This window comes from Copadichromis virginalis, linkage group LG20 (genome assembly GCF_057382275.1).
Source record: "Copadichromis virginalis isolate Kocher_CV1m ecotype Utaka linkage group LG20, C_Virginalis_male_GT1.1, whole genome shotgun sequence".
In the NCBI taxonomy this organism is placed as follows: Eukaryota; Metazoa; Chordata; class Actinopteri; order Cichliformes; family Cichlidae; genus Copadichromis; species Copadichromis virginalis.
The window spans coordinates 32,452,079-32,463,733 of NC_140637.1; the positions used below are offsets into that span (position 1 = coordinate 32,452,079).

The window sequence follows — 11,655 nt, forward strand, 5'->3', positions numbered from 1 at the left end:
AACGTTGTTGACAGGCTATGACAGCGTCCTTATGTGCCGACACCGGTGTTTTAGCTAGTAAAGTGGCTATAGCAAAAAGTAAAGTGAAGCCACGTTAATGACAACGTGTACAACCATTGGAGATGTGAGCAGGACAGACGGAACAATTGACGGAAAAAGTGTGGACTTTATGCCAGTTTTTAAATTGTGTTGATAGACCACGTAAAACCAGAGTTATGATAAAAATATCTGCAATGTTTGGTTTTCTTCCTGAATACAGGGAGTGCAGAATTATTAGGCAAGTTGTATTTCTGAGGAATTATTTTATTATTGAACAACAACCATGTTCTCAATGAACCCAAAAAACTCATTAATATCAAAGCTGAATGTGTTTGGAAGTAGTTTTTAGTTTGTTTTTAGTTTTAGCTATTTTAGGGGGATATCTGTGTGTGCAGGTGACTATTACTGTGCATAATTATTAGGCAACTTAACAAAAAACAAATATATACCCATTTCAATTATTTATTTTTACCAGTGAAACCAATATAACATCTCCACATTCACAAATATACATTTCTGACATTCAAAAACAAAACAAAAACAAATCAGCGACCAATATAGCCACCTTTCTTTGCAAGGACACTCAAAAGCCTGCCATCCATGGATTCTGTCAGTGTTTTGATCTGTTCACCATCAACATTGCGTGCAGCAGCAACCACAGCCTCCCAGACACTGTTCAGAGAGGTGTACTGTTTTCCCTCCTTGTAAATCTCACATTTGATGATGGACCACAGGTTCTCAATGGGGTTCAGATCAGGTGAACAAGGAGGCCATGTCATTAGTTTTTCTTCTTTTATACCCTTTCTTGCCAGCCACGCTGTGGAGTACTTGGACGCGTGTGATGGAGCATTGTCCTGCATGAAAACCATGTTTTTCTTGAAGGATGCAGACTTCTTCCTGTACCACTGCTTGAAGAAGGTGTCTTCCAGAAACTGGCAGTAGGACTGGGAGTTGAGCTTGACTCCATCCTCAACCCGAAAAGGCCCCACAAGCTCATCTATGATGATACCAGCCCAAACCAGTACTCCACCTCCACCTTGCTGGCGTCTGAGTCGGACTGGAGCTCTCTGCCCTTTACCAATCCAGCCACGGGCCCATCCATCTGGCCCATCAAGACTCACTCTCATTTCATCAGTCCATAAAACCTTAGAAAGCCCAGTCTTGAGATATTTCTTGGCCCAGTCTTGACGTTTCAGCTTGTGTGTCTTGTTCAGTGGTGGTCGTCTTTCAGCCTTTCTTACCTTGGCCATGTCTCTGAGTATTGCACACCTTGTGCTTTTGGGCACTCCAGTGATGTTGCAGCTCTGAAATATGGCCAAACTGGTGGCAAGTGGCATCTTGGCAGCTGCACGCTTGACTTTTCTCAGTTCATGGGCAGTTATTTTGCACCTTGGTTTTTCCACACGCTTCTTGCGACCCTGTTGACTATTTTGAATGAAACGCTTGATTGTTTGATGATCACGCTTCAGAAGCTTTGCAATTTTGAGACTGCTGCATCCCTCTGCAAGATAGCTCACTATTCTTGACATTTCTGAGCCTGTCAAGTCCTTCTTTTGACCCATTTTGCCAAAGGAAAGGACGTTGCCTAATAATTATGCACACCTGATATAGGGTGTTGATGTCATTAGACCACACCCCTTCTCATTACAGAGATGCACATCACCTAATATGCTTAATTGGTAGTAGGCTTTCGAGCCTATACAGCTTGGAGTAAGACAACATGCATGAAGAGGATGAAGTGGACAAAATACTCATTTGCCTAATAATTCAGCACTTCCTGTACTGTCGTTGTTTATATTTACTGCGGGAAGAAACGGTAAAAACTGCGTTTTATAAGGAAAACGCTCGAATGAACTCTCCGCCTGTTAGCAAAAACAAAACCAAAACATCCCCCGCCCTTTCCTATTGGTGGAAAAATGTACCATGTCGACCAATCAAAAAATGACATGGCAACATGGCATTTAGTTGTTTAGGGAGGGGGAAGTTTTAGGAGTGACGGCGGTGTTTTGAGATGTGAGAGATTTGCGACATTTAGCACAAATCTTGTGTAGTTAGTGTGTAGTGTAGTCAATAGTTTTGTTGTGTGTGTCAGAACAATGAGGCGACTGCTGAATGTTACAGGTAGGGATGGGTATCGTTTAGGTTTTATCCGATACCGGTGCCAAATCGGTACTTTTGAAACGGTGCCGGTGCTTAAACGGTGCTCAAACCGGTGCTTAAAGAATGGAGAACACAAAATTGGTCCAAAAACCTCTCATGTTCAGCTGGTTTTTTGTAAATAGATAACAATGTTAGCCTTTTCTGCAGCTATGGGGCATATATGGTATCACTCTTGGCTGGAAGCAGTGCTTAAACAATGGAAAAAACACAAACTTTGTCCAAAACCTCTCGTGTTTAACTGTTTTCCACTTTTTCTTTGGTCATTTTAGCCTTTTTGGCCAGGGTGAAGGGAGTATCTGCCATCAAACAAGAAGACAGCCGCATGTAGCTATGATGATGTTTGCTAGTTCACCTTACATGCATTAATGTAATAACGTGGTTAGCCTACTCAACGTAAATTACACACGAACAACATTAAGCTACTCACGCAGAGAAGAACGGCTGCTGCATCATCATCCTCATCATTTCTGCTACACTGGCAGGGCTAGGGGCCAGGACTCTCCTCTTCGGGGTTTTTGGGGGATGTTGCTAACTCCGGGTCCGATAACAGGCAACCCACGCACAGTAGATGCGCTCGGTGTGAGCAAGCTATCATACGGCGCATTTCTGGGCTTTTAAAAAAAACGCTATGCGTCGCCAGGTGTTTCATCGGATTTCAGGTGTTACCTCCTTTGACAGTATCACAGTATCAGCTTAAAGCACTTGTTGCAGGCTGCTGAGTTTGCATCTTTTGCTGTGAAGTACAGCCAGACTTTTGACCGCTTCGCCTTGGGCATTTTTAATCTGTAGCTCTGCTCTAAAAGAACGTACGTACCTGGACCGCCTACTATCCTCGGAAACTAAAATGATTGGCTAGAAGTGTATCACAGCTCAGGAAAAAAAAGCACCGAAATAAAGCACCGAAATGTGCGCTGCTTTTCGGTCTGGTTACTACCGTTTATGTCAGAACCGGTGCCATCATGGCACCGGACACCGGTACCCATCCCTAGTTACAGGTGTTACAGGAGTGATACATCTCCTGTTGTCAGGCCTGCAGGTATCTGGCTGTAGTTCTGCTTTATCTAATAGTCGACAGAAGTTGTGTTTTTTGGAGTGGCACAAATAATTTGTGTGGCATCAGATTTGATGCAGAGCAGCTGATTGTTCTGTAAATAGTTTGAAATGTTTATTTTAAAAGTGCCTTGGCTGGATTTTTAGGTAAAGGGCTGCAAAAAACTTTTTTGTTTGCAAAACTCAGTTACTTTTTTGAAGAAGTAACTATATAATTAATTGCCCAACATTGGTCATTATTTACTGTATTTTGCAGACAGAGTTACAGGACTCTCTCCCAGACCACAGACTCATACTCATAATACAAGTCAGAGCAAAAAGAAAGAAAGAAAGAAAGAAAGAAAGAAAGAAAGAAAGAAAGAAAGAAAGAAAGAAAGAAAAGAAAATAATAAAGTTGTGTGTAAACAACCACGGCAGACCCAGTGGCATTTTAATCATTCTTTATTAATACTTAACGGTTGCTGTCCACAATACACAGAGCTGCAGCTCTCCCGCTGCCAGCTCAACGTACCAACCGCAACAACCACACGCAGGACCCACTACAGTATTTAAGTAGGCAGGGCATGATTGCGGATGCCATGCAGGTATTCCATGAAAGGAATACTTCCAGGACTTCCTAAATCCCACTGAGGAAGCAGAGTCTGGGGACAAAGGAAATGACCTACCAGTCTCTGGGAGTGAGGTCACTGAGGCAGTTAAACAACTTCTTGGTGGCAGAGCCCCTGGGTTGGATGAGGTCTGTCCTGAGTTCCTGAAGGCTCTGGATGTTATAGGACCGTCCTGGTTGACACGCATCTACAATGTTGCGTGGAGATCAGGGGTAGTACCTCTGGACTGGCAGACCGGGGTGGTGGTCCCTTTCAAGAAGGGGGACCGGAGGGTGTGTTCCAACTACAGGGGGATCACACTCCTCAGCCTCCCTGGGAAAGTTCGTCCGTTAGTCAAACCTGGACTGGAGGAACATATGGTTTTCCTCCTGGTCGTGGCACACTGGATCAGGTCTTTATCCTCTCAAGGATACTTGAAGGGGCATGGGAGTTTGTCCAACCAGTCTACATGTCTTTGTGTGTTGTCGACTGTGTCCCTCAGGGTGTCTTGTGGGAGGTGCTGTGGGAGTATGGGGTGTTTGGCCAATTGCTACAGGCTAACAGTTGCAAGAGCTTGGTCCGCATAGCTGGCAATAACTTGGACTCATTCCCGGTGCGTGATGGGCTCCGCCAGGGCTGCCCTTTGTCACTGATGCTGTTCATAATCTTTATGGACAGAATTTCTAAGCGCAGCCAAGTGTTGAAAGGCTTTCACTTGGGTGGTCTGAGAATGTCATTTCTGCTTTTTGCAGATGATGTGGTTCTGTGGGCATCATCGGTTGATGCCTTCCAGCTCGCAGCTGAGTGTGAATGAGGATCAGCACCTCCAAATCAGAGGCCATGATTCTCAGCCGGAAAGAGAACCTTGAGAACCTTTTCCGGCTCAGAGACGAGTTCCTGCCCCAAATAAAGGAGTTTAAGTATCTTGGGGTCTTGTTCACAAGTGATGGGAGAAGGGAGCCGGAGATCGACAGATGGATTGGTGCTGCAACTGCAGTGATGCAGACGCTTTACCGGTCCGTCATGGTGAAGAGAGAGCTGAGCGATTATGAGCTGTGAGTAGTGACCGAAAGAGCGAGATCACGCATACAAGTGGTGGAAATGGGCTTACCCTGAAGGGTGCCTGGACTCTCCCTTAGAGAAGGGAGAGTCAAAAGGAGTCAGTTGAGATGGTTTGGGCATCTGACAAGGATGTCTCCTGGGTGCCTCCTGGGTGAGGTGTTCCAGGTATGTCCCACTGGGAGGAGGCCCGGTGACACGCTGGAGAGATTATATCTCTCGGCTGGCATGGGAACGCCTTGGTGTTCCCCCGGACAAGCTGGAGGAGGTGGCTGAGGAGAGGGAGGTCTGGGCTTCTCTGCTTAGGCTGCTGCCCCTGCAACCCGGCCGCGGATAAGCTGAAGAAGATGGATGGATGGATGGATGGATGGATGGATGGTGTGAACATGGTAAGAAATGGACTGGTAATTAGAGTAAGCAGTCAAAAATGATATGAGAGTAAAGAAAAAATGGCAGGAAGTGAATTGATGCAAAGTTGAAAACTTTGTGGAAGAATGAATTATAATGTGAATTTCATTTTGGAAAACATGTATACCATGTGCTCTGAACTAACGAGTAGAGAGACCATCCAGTTTATCATCAGTGCTCAGTTACAAAATCCTGCATCTCTGATTGTGTCAGAGTTTGTGAGTGCCTATGAAACTGGCAGATCTGACATTCATTTTGCACATGTTGTATCTCTGTAACCATCAGTGCTCTAACGTATATACGAATAGATTTTAGGACAACATGTGCTTCCATTTTCATATCTTTTTTTCAGAAGTGACAAAGTCTCAAGGACATTAAACCACAAGCGAAAGTCTGAAGTATGATTTTAGAAGGTCACAAAACACTGACAGTCAGAATTTCCTAAAGAAACCCACCTGAAGGATTAATAAAGTCCTATCTAATCTAATCTAATCTAATCTAATCTAGTCTAATCTAGTCTAATCTAATCTAATCTAATATCTTTTTCTCAGTTACTATATTTTTACATGCATTTTTAGGCTTCTTTGATTTAAAAACGAAAGCCACAGTGGGTCCACCAGACCTAGAAACATTTGCTGTAACAAAAAACATGGACACTACTAATTTGCATGAAATACAGGAAACATTTGTCTTCTTGTGCTGTTGTGGTTGCCCCTTTTTCTCGGTAACACCATCTCCAAACCATACATCACAGCTGGTCTCACTGCCATCTTGTAAACTTTCACTTCCCCTCTTCTCTTCACCCTGTACACCTCTGACTTCTGCTACAACTCTGAATTATGCCATATTCAGAAGTTTGCAGACGACACGGCCATCATGGGGTGTATCTGGGATGATCAGGAAGAGGAGTACAGAAGTCTGGTGAGGAACTTTGTCGCATGGAGTCACACAAACCACCTGCAACTCAACACCTCAAAGACTAAGGAACTGGTTGTGGACTTCGGGAGGTCCAGAGAAGGTCCACTGCCGGTTCAGATAGAGGGGGAGGAGGTGGAGGTGGTCAACAAGTACAAGTACCTCGGGCTGTGGGTGGACAATAAACTGGACTGGTCATGCAACACAGAGCACCTGTATAAAAAAGCCCAAAGCCGACTGTACTTCCTCAGGAGGCTGAGGTCTTTTAACATCTGCAGGAAGCTCCTGAGGATGTTTTACCAGTCGGTGGTTGCTGGAGTACTTTTCTATGCTGTGGTGTGCTGGGGGAGCAGCACAGCAAAGAGGGACTCATCCAGGCTGGAGAAACTGATCAGGAGGGCTAGCTCTGTGGTCGGCATGAAGCTGGACACTCTGGTGACAGTGGCAGAGAAAAGGACATTAAAGAAACTGATGGACATTATGAACAATGCTGGGCATCCTCTGCACACGGCCATAAACAATCAGAAGAGTCTGTTCAGTGACAGGTTGCTTCTCCCCAAGACAAGAACTAACAGACTTAAAAACTCCTTTGTCCCACACGCCATCAAACTGTTTAACTCCTCTCTGGAGGGGAGAGGGAGGGGAAACAGGAGGACAAAGGAGGGGGGAACAACTAAGCTGTAGTGCCTCTTCACCTCACTGTACAATACCTTGTGCAATACTTTTTGTAAATAGTCAACAGTGCAATAGACTCAATACTTGAAATGTGCAATTCACTTGTATTTTTATTTTTTATTCCTATTTATTCTATTTATCCCCTTTGTATATTTTATTTATATTTGTCTCTGTATTTATATATGTGTGTGTGTGTGTGTGTGTGTGTGTGTGTGTGTGTGTGTGTGTGTGTGTGTGTGTATATATATATATAACAATTCTGTAACTGTAACTTCGGTCGTTGCTGTGCTTTTTGGAAGTCGAATTTCCCAGAGGAACCCACCCGAGGGATTAATAAAGTTCTATCTTATCTTATCTTATCTTACTTGTTCTGCCACAAATCACCCCTGGCAGTCATCTCCACCCACTCCACCCTGCTTGCATTCTTTTTCTTCTTCACCTCTCTTGTTCATGTTTGCTTGACATTTTTTGTTTCAACACTGAATAAAAAAGTTGGTTTGAGTTGCCATCTCTTTACAGTAGACTCCACAGGCTGTGGTGACTAAATTGTGTTAACCACACGTTTTAACATCTCATGACATAAATAACATAAATTCACTTTGTATCTGTAACACTCTACGTTTCAAACTGTGGAGATTTTTCGTTGTTAGTCATAATGCAGTTGAAAAAATAAACTGATAAAAAAACAGAAAGGTTATGAAGCCTGGATTATGATAACTAACGGAATCTAAGACCAAATTACTGTATTTAAATGAGTGTTAGTACCTAATAGTACCTAATACTCAGTATTTGTTGTGCTGATAGAATTCATCATTCCAAGTCATTCATCAAAAAACCTGTCGTGCCACACAACCTCATCATAGTATAAAGTGTTTGGGAAACATGAAATTTGTTGACACGACTTTGGAAACGGTTTTGAACAGAGTGCTGTTTAAACTCCTTCTCATGACGTCACGTTGCGTTTGCATCCTGCCACCTGTAGGAGCAGCACTCGTGGTTCTTATGTGAGGGTGGGAGCAGAGAGCTCATATCTTCACTTTGACTGGAGGACTTGCTCACTTCACAGCTGCTATAGGACTGAGATATTAAGCTGAATTTCAAAGAGACTGTGATACTTGGTGTGAAAAGCAGGAAATATTTCTTTTTGTCTTGTGTCTGTAATTTTACAGGTCAGAAGCTGCAGCCTCAGCAGGCACCGAACTGCTCAAGATGTTGAATAAACTCCTGCAATATGTCCGTAGTGGAAAAATCGGCACCACTGGCACAGGCTTTGGGATTTTCTTCGCATTTATGTATCTGCAAGCCAAGATGTGCGCTTGCTCAGGCCACACTTTTGATTGCAATGAAATGGTGGTCGTGCCTGTTTTTTTAGTATTTTTCCTGGTGCTCCTGATAGACCAGACATTTCGGAGCACAGCGGAGCATCCATCCACGTTTTTATGCCTTGTACTCAAGCGCGTTATCAGAGCGTTTCTAATCAGTCTGCTGTGGATTGTAGCTGTGTTGCTTTTCACAGACTGGTATAGTTGCTGTACCACTGATGAAAAAAAGAGGAAGCTGTTCTGCGAACCTGAGGGTCTCACGGCTGATGAAACAGCTCAAATAACTGAGCTGCAAATGAAGTCAAAGGTGAGGATGTGCACATGTACTCAGTGAATATGTAATGTTATTGTACTGTTACGTTTTCTTTTTAATTTATGAAAGTATAATAAATACACACACACATTAATGCTGTTATGTTTTGTATGTTTGTTGCTTCTTTTTCAGCTTGCTGCTTACTCTCTGCTCCTCAGCATGACTGTTGTTGCTTTCTTCATGACTTGGAGTGGGTGGAGAAAATGGTTTGAAGAAAAATACAGTTGGTGCAACAAGAAAACTTTTTACTACAAACTGATTTTGGAAGAAGAGAAAAAGGTTCTGGAGGAGCTTTTGAGGAAAGAAGCAAATGAAACTCTGACTAAAGAAATCACGAGCAACATAAAAAGGAAAGACTGGGACGGCTGTTTAAATGTTGCTCAACAAATGATCAGTAAAGCAAAACATCAAAAACCAGAAGCAACCAACCAGCAGATCAACTGGATCAGTGAGGGGAGCTCCAGCAGAGGGGGACAGCATCATCAAGCAGCACCACATCAGCAGGTAAAAGGCTCTGTTATATACAGATGTTACAGCTGCCAGACTCAGTCAGGGGCGTCAGACTCAATCACTGAAAGAGCACATTTTTTTTATTCATTCATAACATTATTTTGCAGGCACAAAAGTATGAACTTCAAGCACTGTCACGAGGTAAATACACCCACAATCCTCATTTCACCTTACAGCTTTCTTGACATCACTTAACTTCCCTTTTACTGTGATAATTCAAAAAAACCAGACACTTCATTATGTTTCTTCAGTGATGTGAAGACGGTGATCTGCACATTTGCCCCCCGAGGTCTCTGCTGTACCTGTCTTCACTAAAACTGTTGCATATCAAGTGCTTATTTTTTGCTGGTTTTACATTTACAAAACTATCATAATGACACAACAGACAGTAAATTTCTAAACTGAGTCAAAAGCTGTGATTCAGCTTAGACATGAACTTTCAAACTGATCTGTTATTAGAAATTTATAGTTTATTCAATAAAAGCAATAAGTGGTGAACCAGCGTATTTATCATCCTATTTGAATTAATGAAGGATGAACTCATTTTAACGTTACACTTTTTAATAATTAGAGTTCAATTTAACCACTTTATAGTGTTTTTGTATTGTGGAAAGAAGTCAGAGAACCGAGGTATTCTGGAGTTGTCCAAACAGACAAACTCCACACAGAAAGGCCGCAGCCACGTTTGAATCTTGCTCCTGTGAGGTGACAGTGCTAACTACTGCGACGCCCTGCCAGCCTGTCTCAGATCTCCAGTCCATGTCAAGGCACCTTCTGCTCCCTGTCCCCTTGAACTTTGTGGATGTAGAGTTTCACAGTTTCATGATTCCGTAAAATTAGTAAAATGTATTTTCCTTTATTTGACCCAAACTCAGTATCTCAGTAGCTACAGGTAAAATTTGACTGCCACAGCCTCAATGTAAAAAAAAATGTAGTATTTGGAAAAACAAATAAAAGTATAAAAGTTTTAAATAATTTATTGTTTATGTATTTTGGGTCACTTCAAGTAATCAAATTTCAAGTTAAAAAAAATGAAATTTAGGGTGTTTGCTGCTGTTAAATGTCAAAATGGGTCAAATTCAACCTGAATAGTATATATGGGTTAAACTTCTGTGTATGAAGCTTTAGACACATAACAAACTGATGAGTCATGTGTTGGATGGATACGTGACGATGTGAATATCTGAGTGAAAACGAGCCCTAAATTACTTTAAAAATCTAAAATGGGATTAGATGTAGTCTAAAGGGGATTTTTAAATGCAGACTGTCTGTGTCCTGAACATTTCAAGTAGGAACTTGTTCACAGAAAGACATTCAGTCATTTAAATTATTTTAAACAACAATTTTAATGCTGCAGTTTTTAAAAATTTGGGCTGTACCTCAATATCTTTCACTGAAAATCCCCTAAATGGTCACTCATAGGCCAATTGCATAGCAAGAACATGAATAACAATCATTAATTCAGACTAAATCAGGCTCAGATGCAGTTCTGATTCTGGTCATTCTGGTCTTTTCCCATCCAGATCAGATTTTAGATCTGCTCACAGTGCCTGTTAAATAAAGCTTTTAATCTCCTATTGCTGTTTTTTTCAATTAAACATCACCATCTGTTCAATTCCTCAGTGAACAAAGTCAGAACTCTGTTTGTTGCACACACTGCCTGGAATAGGGCCCAGAAGTAAGAACAGGCTATAAGTACAATTTTGTCCCAGTAAACACTAACGATTCCTCGGGTTGTGTGTGTATTGTGTTTTATTTTAATTGTTTTAATTTTTCAAGTCCGGTTTAATTTGATTCTGTTAAGACCGAAGTTTAGTTTTCAGTCTAGTTCTTACTGTAATAACTTTGTTCTTTATAGACACAATTTGTTTTCTGACAAAAATGTTTTTTCTGTCCGATAGAGATCAGAGACAGCGAACCATTATTTAATGAAACCTCTTGAAAGAGGATTAAGAGAGGCAGCTAAAGAATCAATGCAAGTGACCACAAGAAATCATGCCCATCCAGCAGTCCAGTTTCTGAAGCTTACCTGGGTTCAGGTGTTGGGTGCAGCAGTCTAAGCAGAGACACCCAGACCTCCTTTTCCTTTGCAGCTTCCTGCACCAGAGGCCCAGTCTCTCTTTATACAGTCTTTGTCAGACTATGTAAAGCGTCCATTCTGTGTTGTTGCTGTTTGTAATGATAAATCTAAAGAATTTTTTTTATTATGCTTTATTGTGTCTGTTGCCTATTGACAATTCAGCTTTCACATTAATAAATATGCAAACTGAGTGCTGTAAATACAAAATATTCATCAAAATAAATTCTTCTGCAAAAAAAAGTCATACCATTTGATATTTTGTTGGTCCACCTTAAGCTCTGATAATAGCACATTGTTCCCGTGACATTGTTTTGATAGCTAATGTGGTGTCATTTTACGCAAAGATGGCAAAATTGGACTGCTACATGATTTTTGGGGGGCACATAGTTTTCAGTTTTCAGTTTTATTTGTCATATGCAAGTTAGCACAGGGTCAACATTGCAATGAAATGTGTTTGACGAGCAGCAGTCACTCAGCAGCATGATACAGTAGGAGAAAATATAATAAAATAAAATAATAAAGAAAATAGAAAAATAG

At 41.8% G+C, this 11,655-nt stretch overlaps 1 protein-coding gene across 3 annotated transcripts; it reads left to right on the top strand.

Moving 5' to 3' along the window:
* Positions 1-7,618: 7,618 nt before the first annotated feature.
* Positions 7,619-11,351, top strand: LOC146685205 (uncharacterized). Of its 3 annotated transcripts, XM_085444554.1 has the most exons (4): positions 7,621-8,522; positions 8,661-9,032; positions 9,146-9,179; positions 10,940-11,053. In XM_085444554.1, the coding sequence occupies exons 1-4, from the start codon at positions 8,103-8,105 to the stop codon at positions 10,978-10,980; spliced, it is 867 nt and encodes a 288-aa protein (XP_085300680.1). In that variant the 5' UTR covers positions 7,621-8,102; the 3' UTR covers positions 10,981-11,053. The 3 variants fall into 3 exon arrangements, with proteins under 3 accessions (XP_085300679.1, XP_085300680.1, XP_085300678.1); XM_085444553.1 differs by having other exon boundaries at positions 7,619-8,522; positions 9,146-11,007; XM_085444552.1 differs by lacking the exon at positions 9,146-9,179 and having other exon boundaries at positions 7,622-8,522; positions 10,940-11,351.
* Positions 11,352-11,655: the final 304 nt, after the last annotated feature.